The 13,007-nt window shown below is 49.7% G+C and overlaps 1 protein-coding gene across 2 annotated transcripts in view; it reads right to left on the bottom strand.

The window, feature by feature from the left end:
• Nucleotides 1–13,007, bottom strand: part of pdlim3b (PDZ and LIM domain 3b) — a 107,863-nt gene that overhangs the window by 23,335 nt on the left and 71,521 nt on the right. Inside the window, exon 4 of one of the 2 annotated variants that reach the window (XM_038805639.1) lies at nt 4,533–4,720. In XM_038805639.1, coding sequence (XP_038661567.1) covers nt 4,533–4,720 — 188 coding nt within the window. Of the gene's footprint in view, nt 1–3,917; nt 3,989–4,532; nt 4,721–13,007 lie in introns of both variants that reach the window. The other variant, XM_038805640.1, reaches the window with a different exon arrangement.

Below are 13,007 nucleotides of genomic sequence, written 5' to 3'. Positions count from 1 at the left end.
TAGGCGGCAGGTGGAGGGATACCCTTTGCTTCCCGCGAGGGGGGTGAGTGACAGGGTGCTTTCGGGGGTCTGGATCGGGGATGGGAAGATATCTGATATCTACAAGGTAATGCAGGAGGTGGAGGAGGCGTCAGTAGAGGAGCTAAAGGCTAAGTGGGAGGGGGAACTGGGGGAACAGATCGAAGATGGGACATGGGCTGATGCCCTGGAGAGGGTTAACTCTTCCTCCTCATGTGTGCGGCTTAGCCTCATCCAATTCAAGGTGCTGCACTGGGCCCACATGTCTGGGTCTAGGATGAGTAGTTTCTTTGGGGGCGAAGACAGGTGTGTCAGGTGTTCGGGGAGTCCAGCGAACCATGCCGATATGTTCTGGGCATGCCCGGCACTGGAGGAGTTCTGGAAGGGGGTGGTGAGGACGGTATCGAGGGTGGTAGGATCCAGGGTCAAGCCAGGCTGGGGACTCACGATTTTTGGGGTTGCGGTGGTGCCGGGAGTGCAGGAGGCGAAAGAGGCCGGTGTTTTGGCCTTTGCGTCCCTAGTAGCTCGGCGAAGGATCTTGCTACAGTGGAAGGATGCGAGACCCCCAAGCGTGGAGACCTGGATCAATAACATGGCGGGATTTATCAAGTTGGAGAAGGTCAAATTTGCCCTGAGAGGATCGGTACAAGGGTTCTTTAGGCGGTGGCAACCTTTCTTCGACTTTCTGGCTCAGCGATAGGGTACTGGGTCAGCAGAAGCAGCAACCCGGGGGGGAGGGGGGGTTCTCTTGTTGTTTACTGGGTTGGGGGGGGGTGAGATACATGCGTTGATACGGTCTCGGGGGTGTTACAGTTACTATGGTGTTTTATTGTTGCTTTTCATTGTTGTTGTTATATTTTCTGTAAAAAATTTCAATAAAAATTATTTATAAAAAAAAGAGAAGCCATCCCCTATGGACAAGCCCTCTGTATACACAGGATCTGCTCAGACGAGGAGGAGCGTAACAGACATCTACAGACGCTGAAAGATGCCCTCATACGAACGGTATATGACACTTGACTCATCGATTGACAGTTCCAACACGCCACAGCAAGAAACCGCACCGACCTCCTCAGAAGACAAAAACAGGACACAACCGACAGAGTACCCTTCGTCATCCAGTACTTTCCCGGAGCGGAGAAAGTACGGCATCTTCTTCGCAGCCTCCAACACGTCATCGATGAAGATGAACATCCTGCCAAGGTCATCCCCACACCCCCACTACTTGCTTTCAAACAACCGCGCAACCTCAAACAAACTATTGTTTGTAGCAAATTACCCAGCCTTCAGAACAGCGACCACAGCACCACACAACCCTGCCATGGCAATCTCTGCAAGACGTGCCAGATCATTGACATGGATATCACCATTACACGTGAGAACACCACCCACCAGGTACATGGTACATACTCGTGCGACTCGGCCAACGTTGTCTACCTCATACGCTGCAGGAAAGGATGTCCCAAAGCGTGGTACATTGGCGAGACCATGCAGACGCTGCAACAACGAATGAACGGACATCGTGCGACAATCACCAGGCAGGAATGTTCCCTTCCAGTCGGGGAACACTTCAGCAGTCAAGGGCATTCAGCCTCTGATGTCCGGGTAAGCGTTCTCCAAGGCGGCCTTCAGGACGCGCGACAACGCAGAATCGCCAATCAGAAATTTATAGCCAAGTTCCGCACACATGAGTACGGCCTCAACCGGGACCTGGGATTCATGTTGCATTTCATTCATCCCCCACCATCTGGCCTGGGCTTGCGAAATCCTATCAACTGTCCTGGCTTGAGACAATTCACACCTCTTTAACCTGGGGTTACCCCTATCTTTGGATCTGTAAAGATTCAATTACCTGCAGATGCTCGCATTCTAAGCATTGTCTTGCATCTTTGAATTTGTCTATATTTATGTTTCTGGAACATACCTCTTCATTCACCTGAGGAAGGAGCAGCGCTACGAAAGCTAGTGTTTGAAACAAACATGTTTGACTTTAACCTGGTGTTGTCAGACTTCTTACTGTGCTCACCCCAGTCCAACGCCAGCATCTCCACATCATAATTAAATAACGTAACAGGTTTATAAATGCACTGTATAACTAAATGATATGTACCAAGTTTATGAATGCACCGTAGAATTAGCTAACAGGTAGTAGGTTATGAATGCACTAGGGGCAGCACGGTGGCCTAGTGGTTAGCACAACCGCCTCACGGCGCTGAGGTCCCAGGTTCGATCCCGGCTCTGGGTCACTGTCCGTGTGGAGTTTGCACATTCTCCCCGTGTCTGCGTGGGTTTCGCCCCCACAACCCAAAAATGTGCAGAGTAGGTGGATTGGCCACGCTAAATTGCCCCTTAATTGGAAAAAATAATTGGGTAATCTAAATTTTTAAAAAAAAATGAATGCACTGTATAATTAAATAGCATGTAACAGGTTTTGCAATGTATCTTTTAGTATAGAAGGTAGCCATGTTGTGGAGATGCCGCGTTGGACTGGGGTGGGCACAGTAAAAAGTCTTACAACACCAGGTTAAAGTCAAACAGGTTTGCTTGGAGTCACTAGCTTTTGGAGTGCAGCTCCTTCGGTGATGCAGGAGCTGCACACTGAAAGCTAGTGACTCCAAACAAACCTGTTGACTTTAACATGATGTTGTAAGGTTTCTTAGTATAGAAGGTGTATGGGTGTGCTGCAAAGTATAGGTTTATGGATATATATTTTCAATTAGTAGTTTATGGTGTGCAGAGAGGGATGCAATTATTCATTGATAGTAGATATCATGACCAGAATTTGAGTTTTAAAACTTTATATTCACAATGTATTTTTATTTTAATTGATAAGTATTGAGATGTGAGAAATAATAGGATAAGACCTTGAATCTTAATATACAAATACAGCCAATGGTATATATCTTATAGAAATTTCATTTTATCCTTACTAAGTCCAGCAGACGTGACTAAAAGTCTCGGGGATTCCTATTGGATCCAGATAGTGATATTTCTCAGAATATTGATGTATTTCCTATGCAAGGATATTTACACACAGGTCGACCACATTTATGGCAAGTATCATTTATATTGCATGTTAGTAAATGCCCCAGTTACCATAATTCATTAGTTACCCTTACTATTGATAGAGTCTTTGTCTGGTCACAGTACATAATGAGTTAAAATTAGTCTTGGTTTAAAATAAAACTGCTAGAAATGCATAGCAGACAGATAAGCATCAGAAACAAAAAGAAGGCAATTTAACAGTGTAGATGAAATTTGGCGTGGAAACGTTAACCCATCTTTTTATTTTGCGTGCCCATCAACGTGCTGTGACCTTCCTGCTGATATGTCAGATTGCCAAAGCTCTGTGTCTTGCTTTTAGTTTCTTCACCTTTAGGCGGATATAAATGCAAACTGCCTGACATGCGATATCAAGGGATCAAGCATCAACCAAGCTTTGGTACAACATGCTGTCATGGAGCTTATAAAACAACAGTAAACCACAGTGGACCCAAACACATAGGAGTATGTAATAGACAATTCGAGGGCGCACGTTTATGTTCAACGTGAGCGGATCAAGGGATTAAAGCACTTCTTCTTTTGAAAATCTAAAATACTTTGAGAATCAATACTTTGCTTCCAAATCTTAAAGAAACAAGGCAGCGCCCAAAAGCGGACAAATAAATGAACAGTCCTAAAATTAAACTAAAACTACTTGTATTTCATTGGAAAAATAACTTATCGAATTTGAAACACATCCATTCCTGTTCAAGGTTGTTGGACTGTATTAATTTAAACACGTTAATTTTTAAAAGGGGTGGTTATATATTGTACCCTATGTGCTTCCCTTGGTCCTCTTGTCAAAAGCAAAAATCAAGCCATCAGGCATGCAGTCTATCAAAAATAAAGCATAAAACCTGCTCTGTGTGGAAACTACTGAGAAGGGTTTGGGCCTGGTATTGAACTTGTGTTCAAAGTAGCCTAGATCCTGTAAGGAAAAATGATTACAGATAACACAAATACCTGAAATAAAATCTCGCTTTGTTGTGATTGGAAAAAAAAAAGCATTTTTAGCCTCTAAGCATCTGAATAAACAAAATCACTGCAGGGTTTCTATAACATTCTGTGATCATGTTGTTAAATTTCATCACCACCGTTATTCATTTTATTCACTTCAAGCTCAAACCTACCTGCATCTACCATAATGTAAATGGTCCCCATGTCAGAATGGAGACCTACGTGGGCAGGTACCTAAGCCCCAATTGCAAAACTCTTTTCAATCAGACCTGGGTCAGTTGATTTTGTCACCCATAAAATTGAAGGTAGTAAAGTTTCATTTAATTTATTTCACCAATATCATTATATACATATAACTGCTTAATTTCTCCAAAATTATGTCTTCAACAAAACACATGCTTATTGGAGAACACAATTTCTTGTAATACGGGGGTACAAATAGCAAGAGCTGGACAGAACAAAGACAGACCAGTGTAAGACAGAGAGACTTGGCAGAATTCAAACCCTATACTTACGGCTCCTGTGGGTCAATGACCAGGCCATGCAGCTGTCCCTGGATGGCATCTTCTATGTTGTCAGCAGAGTACAGACCAATTGGAGTATTATAGCTGGAGCTCACTACCTGTCTTTTGTCATCAATGTTTCCCGCAGCAAGAAATGGCTGGGCCTTTCTGTTATGGGAATCTCCAATAGATTTGATTTCCTGCATGTACAGGGGCACAAAAATACACAGGGCTACAATTCATGCTGAACCTAAAACGCACCAGCAGCTGAACCATGCGTCTGGTTATTAAAGGTCACTTCATTACTGCAAATAACTGTCCTTTTCCTCCCCCGTAACAATGTTCTATTTCCAAATGATGCCATCTGTCTCCAAACCAGAATTGGCTGACTGAAAAATTGCTCATGTTAAGAGGAACTTGCATATGCTAAATCTGATGTGATTGAAAGCACCTAAGAGCTACTTCAACAGAGGATAAATTCTGCCAGTAATATCCTACTGTGTATAAGGGAGTGGGTGAGATTAAATGGAAGATAAGTATGGGGAAGGACATGATAGAAGGGAATTTCCTCAATAACAAATATTATTATGTCCTTGAATATGCAGTGATAACTACAATGTGCACTGCCTGTATATACTTTGATTATTGGCATCATTTTAGCAGAGTAGTGGATCAGTACAGGTGAGTAAGACCATATAAGTTGTCTCATCATCCACAGAGAATCTCCATTCTGCCATGCACAATAAACATCCAAATCACACTTTTAGTGCCCTCCTTTGGAAGCTGAATGTTGAAGTTTCCCCATGATTGGGGCACATTCTCACCACCCCCCCCCCCCCCCTACCCCCCCCCCCCCCCCCCCCCCCCCCCCCCCCGAACTAGCTGTACTGCTTGAATGCCATAGTGACGAGAACTGAACACAGTATTCAAGTTGTGGTCTGACAAGAGCATTGTACAATTTGAATTCTCACCAATTTATACTTTACTGTTTTGGTTACATGGTTCAGCATTTCATTTCAAAACAATCGCCAATACAGCTCCTTCCCCAGTGAATTTTATGAAAAAGAGCATCTCCTTAAAATTTAACACTGGGGCATTAGACTTTGTTGGGAAAGTCTATTATTAAAATCTAAGTATAAGTGCTGGTTATTCAGAAAGAGCCAAGCGATGTGAAAGGAAACAATTGTAGCTAGCCAATGACACTATCATTTTGGGTCATTTTTATTTTGATACTCAACAATTATGCCCTTTCAATGTAAAATGGTACATTTTCTTTGACCCTTGTTGGCTGGTATGAAGATTAACTGTTCCCATGACCAGTGTGGAAAGTTTGAGAAGTGAATTGTTTTGTTTTTTTAAAAATCATTTTTATTCAAATTTTCAAATTTTCACAAAAAAGAAAACAATAACAGAAAATTCTAATAACAAAAAGAACAGACCCACCCTCCCCGGGTTTCTGCTGCTGCTGACCTTTTGTTTTAACCGTTCTGCCAGGAGATCTAGGAATGGTTGCCATCTCCTGAAAAACCCCTGCACTGACCCCCTTAGGGCAAATTTCACCCTCTCCAATTTAATAAACCCTGCCATATCGTTGGCCCAGGCCTCCACGCTTGGGGGCCTCGCATCCTTCCACTGAAGAAGAATCCTCCGCCGGGCTACTAGGGACGCAAAGGCCCTCTTTCGGCCTCTTTCGCCTCCTGCACTCCCGGCTCCACTGCAACCCCAAATATTGCGAGTCCCCAGCCTGGATTGACCCTGGATCCTACCACCCTCGATACCGTCCTTGCTACACCCTTCCAAAATTCCCCCAGCGCTGGGCATGCCCAGAACATGTGGACATGGTTTGCTGGGCTCCCTGAGCAACTAATACACCTGTCCTCGGTCCCAAAAACCGGCTCATATGAGCCCTTTGCAGTACCTTAAACTGTATGAGGCTAAGCCTCGCACACGAAGAGGAGGAGTTCACCCTTTCTAGGGCATCTGCCCACGTCCCCTCCTCAATCTCCTCACCCAGCTCCTCCTCCCATTTATCTTTCAGCTCCTCCACCGAGGCCTCGTATACCTCCTGCATTACCTGGTACACTTCCGAGATCCTCCTCTCTCCAACCCATACCCCTGAGAGCACCCTGTCCTGGACCCCACGCGGCGGCAGCAGGGGGAACCCCGCCACCTGCCGCCTGACAAACGCCCTTACTTGCACGTACCTAAAGGTGTTCCCCGGGGAAGCCCAAACTTCACCTCCAGCTCACCCAGGCTCGCAAACTTCCCGTCTATGAACAGGTCCCCCAGCCTCCTGACACCTGCCCTGTGCCAACTCAGGAACCCGCAATCAATTCTCCCCAGAACAAACCGGTGGTTCCCCCGTATCGGGGATCCCATCGAGGCCCCCACCTGCCCCCTGTGCCGCCTCCATTGCCCCCAAATCTTGAGGGTAGCTGCCACCACCGGGCTCGTGGTATACCTCGTCGGAGGGAGCGGCAGTGGCGCCGTTGCCAGCGCTTCCAGGCGCGTGCCCACACAGAATGCCATCTCCATCCTCTTCCATGCTGCCCCTTCCCCGTCCATTACCCACTTACGCACCATCGCTGCGTTGGCAGCCCAATAATACCCACAGAGGTTGGGCAACGCCAGCCCCCCCCCATCCCTGCCCCGCTCCAAGAACACCCGTCTCACCCTTGGAGTCCCGGGTGCCCACACAAACCCCATAATGCTCCTGTTAACCCGCCTGAAAAAGGCCTTCGGGATAAGGATGGGGAGGCACTGGTACAGGAACAGAAACCTCGGGAGCACCGTCATCTTAACTGACTGTACCCTACCTGCCAAAGTCAGCGGCAACATGTCCCACCTCTTAAACTCCTCCTCCATTTGCTCCACCAGCCTTGTGAGGTTTAGCTTATGCAAGGCCCCCCAGCTCCTGGCCACCTGAGCCCCCAAGTACCTGAAGCTCCTCTCCGCCCTTTTCAGTGGGAGCCTTCCAATCCCCCCCTCCTGCTCCCCCGAGTGTACCACAAACAGCTCGCTTTTCCCAAAGTTAAGCTTATACCCTGAGAAATCCCCAAATTCCCAGAGAATCCCCATCACCTCCGGCATTCCCCCCATCGGGTCCGCCACATACAACAATAGGTCGTCCGCATAGAGCGACACTCGGTGCTCCTCCCCACCCCGGACCAGCCCCCTCCAATCCCCCGACTCCCACAGCACCATAGCCAGGGGTTCAATTGCCAGCGCAAAAAGTAGGGGGGACAGGGGACACCCCTGCCTCGTCCCTCGGTACAGTCGAGAATACTCCGACCTCCTCTTATTCGTGGCCACACTCGCCATCGGGGCCTCATACAACAGCCTCACCCAACTGACAAACCCCTCCCCAAACCCGAACCTTTCCAGCACCTCCCACAAGTACCCCCACTCGACCCTATCAAAGGCCTTCTCCGCGTCTAGCGCCACCACTATCTCCGCCTCCCCTTCCACCGCCGGCATCATAATAACGTTCAAGAGCCTCCGTATATTAGTGTTCAGCTGCCTCCCCTTCACAAACCCCCTTTTGATCCTCGTGGATAACCTGCGGCACATAGTCCTCAATCCTCATGGCTAAGATCTTTGCCAACAACTTGGCGTCCACATTCAGGAGTGAGATCGGCCTGTATGACCCACACTGCAGGGGATCCTTGTCTCGCTTAAGGATCAAGGAGATCAGCACCCGAGACATCGTCAGGGGCAAAGCCCCCGCCTCCCTCGCCTCATTGAAGGTCCTAACCAACAGGGGGCCCAGCAGGTCTGTATACGACTTGTAAAATTCAACCGTGAACCCATCCGGCCCCGGTGCCTTCCCCGACTGCATGTTCCCTATCCCTTTAACCAGCTCCTCAACCTCAACTGGCACCCCCAGCCCCTCCACCCGTCCCTCCTCCACCCTCGGGAATCTCAGCCGGTCCAAAACGCGCCCCATCCCCCCCCCTTCTCCACCGGAGGTTCGGACCGATATAGTCTCTCATAAAAGTCCCTGAAGACTCCATTAATGTCTACCCCCCTCCGCACCACATTTCCTTCCCGGTCCTTAACTCAACCAATCTCCCTAGCCGCATCCCACTTACGAAGCTAGTGTGCCAGCATCCTACTCGTCTTCTCCCCATACTCGTACACCGCACCCTGAGCCTTTCTCCATTGAGCCTCCGCCTTTCTGGTGGTCAACAAGTTGAACACAGCCCGAAGGCTGCGCCGCTCCCTCAGCAATCCCTCCTCCGGGGCCTCCACATATCTCCTGTCCACCCTCACCATCTCCCCCACCAATCTCTCCCTTTCTCTCTGCTCCCCTCTCTCCCTGTGGGCCCGAATGGAGATCAACTCCCCCCGAACCACCGCCTTCAGCGCCTCCCAGACCGCCCCTACTCGGACTTCCCCATTATCGTTGGACTCCAGGTACCTCTCGATGCATCCTCGAACCCGCCCCCTCACATCCTCGTCCGCCAGCAGCCCCACCTCCAAGTGGCACAACGGGCGCTGGTCCCTCTCCTCCCCCAGCTTGAGGTCCACCCAGTGCGGGGCGTGGTCAGAAATGGCTATCGCCGAGCACTCAGCATCTACTACCCCCACAATCAGCGCCCTACTCAAAACAAAGAAATCGATCCGGGAGTAGGCCTTATGCACATGGGAAAAGTATGAAAATTCCCTGGCCCTCGCGAACCTCCAAGGATCCACCTCTCCCATCTGGTCCATAAACCCCCTCAGCACCTTAGCAGCCGCAGGCCTCCTACCCGTCCCGGAACTGGATCGATCCAGTGGCGGATCCAGCATCGTGTTGAAATCCCCCCCCCCCCCCCCCCATTATCAGGACCCCCATCTCCAAATCTGGAATCCGGCCCAACATGCGCCGCATGAAACCCGCATCATCCCAATTCGGGGCATATACATTGACTAGCACCACCCTCTCCCCTTGCAGCTTGCCGCTCAGCATCACGTACCTCCCGCCGCTGTCTGCCACCACACTCGCTCGATGCCTCAAACAACACTCTCTTCCCCATCAGGATCGCCACCCCCCAGTTTTTTGCATCCAGTCCCGAATGAAACGCTTGGCCCATCCACCCCTTCCTCAACCTAACCTGATCCGCCACCTTCAGGTGCGTCTCCTGAAGCATAGCCACGTCCGCCTTCAGCCCCCTCAGGTGTGCGAACACGCGGGACCGGCCCATTCAGTCCCCTCATATTCCAGGTGATCAGCCGGATCGGAGGGCCCCCTCCCCCGTCGACTAGCCACCACCCTTCCGTAATCCGCAACGTGCCCGCACCCTCCGCTCAGCCCGTTCCCCACAGCGACAGACCCCCATCCCGACCCCCTCTGCATGCTCCAGCTCCTTCTTGGCCATTCCAGCAGCAACCCGGTATCCCCCCCCCCCCAACTCTCGCCACCCCCCCCCCCCCCCCCCCCCCCCCCCCCCCCCAGGCTAGGGCCCCCCCTAGCTGCGTAACTCCGGTCATTGTACTTCCGTAAGTCAGCCGACTCCTGCTGAGCCCGGCTGCTCCCGCCACCCCAATTACCTTCCCCAGTGTTCCCCAACCATTCCCCCAATGCCGACCCCGCCCCCGCTTCTCCAGCGCGGGAGAGAGGCCCGCGCGCCCCATCACAAGCCCTGCCCCCGACCCAAAACACGGGAAGACACGCACATGACCGAACAGGGCCGCGAACCCCACCCAAATCCGCAACCAGTGAAATAATAAAAATCCCAACATGATATGACAAAACACCCAAGTAAACAGATAACAGTCCCGAAAAGCAGAAAAGAAAAGGCAAGAGAGCAAAAAAAAACATCGTCCAATAGAACCAAAAAGAGCGAAAGGATATCAAGGAGGACAGAGCCTCCGTGCTGCGTACAACGTTCCCAAGCCCCCAGTCCTCAGTTCAAGTCCAGCTTCTCTGCCTGGACAAAAGTCCAGGCCTCCTCCGGGGAGTCAAAATAAAGTTGGCGGTCTTTATAAGTGACCCACAGGCGTGCCGGCTGTAACAGGCCAAACTTGACCCCCTTCTTGTGAAGCACTGCCTTTGCCCGGTTAAACCCAGCCCTTCTCTTCGCCACCTCCGCACTCCAGTCCTGGTAGATCCTGATCTCCGTATTCTCCCACTTACTACTCCTCTCCCTCTTCGCCCAACGAAGCACACACTCACGGTCGACCAAGCGTTGAAATCAGACCAGCACCGCCCTCGGCGACTCGTTCTGCCCGGGCTTCCGCAGCCGCACCCGATGGGCACTCTCCAGTTCCAGGGGTCCCCGGAACTACCCCGCGCCCATCAGCGAGTTCAGCATCAGGACCACGTAGACCCCCAAATCCAAACCTTCCAGCCCCTCCGAGAGGCCCAAAATCCACAGATTCTTCCGGCGGGAGCGGTTCTCCATCTCCTCCATGCTTGCCAACCATTTCTTGTGAAGCGCCTTGTGCGACTCCACCTTCACCGCAAGGCCGAGGAGTTTGTCCTCGTTCTCCGAGGCCTTCTGCTGTAGCTCCCGAATCTCCGCAGCCTGAGCCGTCTGAGTCACCCCGAGCCTGTCCAGCAATGCCCTCAACGGCTCCAGGATCTCAGCTTTTAGTTCCTGGAAGGAGCGCAGCAGCAGCTCCTGCTGCTCCCTCGCCCACTGCTGCCACGCTGCCGGTTCCCCGCACGCCGCCATCTTGTCCTTTTTGCCTCGCACCTTCTTCTGTTGCAAAGTTGATTTTCTGGTCGCTCCACTTCTAGTCAAGCCCATCCACTGGCCGCCAAGCACAGAGGCTGTGTTCCCACCCGGGGAATAATCAAAACAGCGCTGTTGCGAACCCTTAAAAGAGCCCTTGGTGAGATCTTTTCCCAGTTGTTCCCTCAGCTGCTAGAATTCAGCTTTCATAAAGGCCCTCAGGCCAGCTTGAAGCCTTTAAACTCGCCTTTCCCCCGCCTGCATGCTGGAAGAGGCTTTTGTCTCTCTGCTGTAGCTCCAGCCAAATCCTTCACTGTTTCTGCGGGTCTGGTAACCAAGAAACATACCATTCCTGGGGGAAAGTACACCTCCAACATTCACCTATGCTTTTTCATAAAAATTCCCCACCCCATATTGCTTAAAAAAGAGCTCTTTTCTGTAACCTTGGGCAGGAGCTGCCTTTTGTGTGCATTTACTCCATGGTGCACACCGGAAGTCCTGCCCACAGCGGAAGTCCTGCCAAGAAGTGAATTGTTGTGTATTCATGTTTGTTCCTAGTTGGAACAAGTCACTTTAAGAGTCCGATCACACGATGTATTGATTACATCATCAGCCATTCGTGCGGACAAATGGCCAGTCTATCCTTACAGCGTGTGGATGAAACTCTTGTTTGGTTGTACATTCAGGTCAGCAAGCCTATCCTTTAAAAATACCACAAAGAAAACTGGCGATGAGGAGGTTGAAAAAAGTGCTGGAAGACTCCCGAAGAAGTTTTAAAAAAAGAACAATTGTTGATTCCTGTGCAGACATCTGAAAAGGATTAAGAAGCTAAAAACTTTGCAACACCAAAGCTGGTAACAGAGGAGTGCCAAATATCAGTAGCAGCCATCGAAGGAACTGAAAGTAAAATGTAGATTTCAGAGGAAAGAACATCAAAAAGAAGCTTGCCATGTGCTCTGCTCGGAATGTTCTGGAGCAGTACAGGGAGTACTGAGAGTAGCAGGTATTCTGCAACAATAGTTTAAAGCTGGGGGGATTCCAAAACCCGGAAGGAAACAGGCTGAGCTCAGGGATACTTGTTTGAAACAAGAAGTGATGTAATGCTAAACCTTTCATGGCACATGGTGCTTACACAAGCACTTTCCATCGTAAAAATGGCAGGAATGTTTGGCGCCATGGGACCATCGGATGAGAAAACCGCATAGTGTTGCTCATAGACGGAAAGATTTGATTATTTTGTCCAAACGAATAAAATTGCGGCAGATATTGTAGTCCCAAATTTCCCGAGTAACATGGCGGGAAAAAGCATTCAATCGCCTGAGAATTCTGGTGCTGTCAGAAAAACCAGGCTCGAAACCCTGTGATGAGATTGTGGAGATATTGCAGGGCTGCTTCTCAATTAAACCTTTGATCATCGCTGAGACGTTCACGTTGCATAAATGTAACCATCAAGGTGAATCGATCACACCGTTCACAGCTACTTTGAAAAAATTAACCGAATACTGTGAATTTGGAGATGTCTTGAAAGACACCATAAGAGACAGACCAGTATGTGGGTTAGGAAGCAAAGCTATCCAAAAAAAGCTGTTAACAGGGAACAACCTAAACCTAAAGAAGGCTATAGAAATTGCAATCTCCATGGAATTAGCAGCTAAGGAAGTTCAATAATTAAGTTCAAGCACTAGAGTCCATAAAATGTTGGCTGAGACCCAATCACAGGCACAGGTTCGAAATTGCCACCGATGTGCAAACAACTGGGCATGCAGCAGCAGACTGCTAGTGAAAAGATGCAAAATGCAGGAATTGTGGTAAAAGGGAGCCCATCGAG

This window comes from Scyliorhinus canicula, chromosome 8 (genome assembly GCF_902713615.1).
Source record: "Scyliorhinus canicula chromosome 8, sScyCan1.1, whole genome shotgun sequence".
NCBI lineage: Eukaryota > Metazoa > Chordata > Chondrichthyes > Carcharhiniformes > Scyliorhinidae > Scyliorhinus > Scyliorhinus canicula.
Note: the sequence above shows the minus strand (reverse complement) of the source record. Positions and strands in the feature narration are given on the sequence as shown.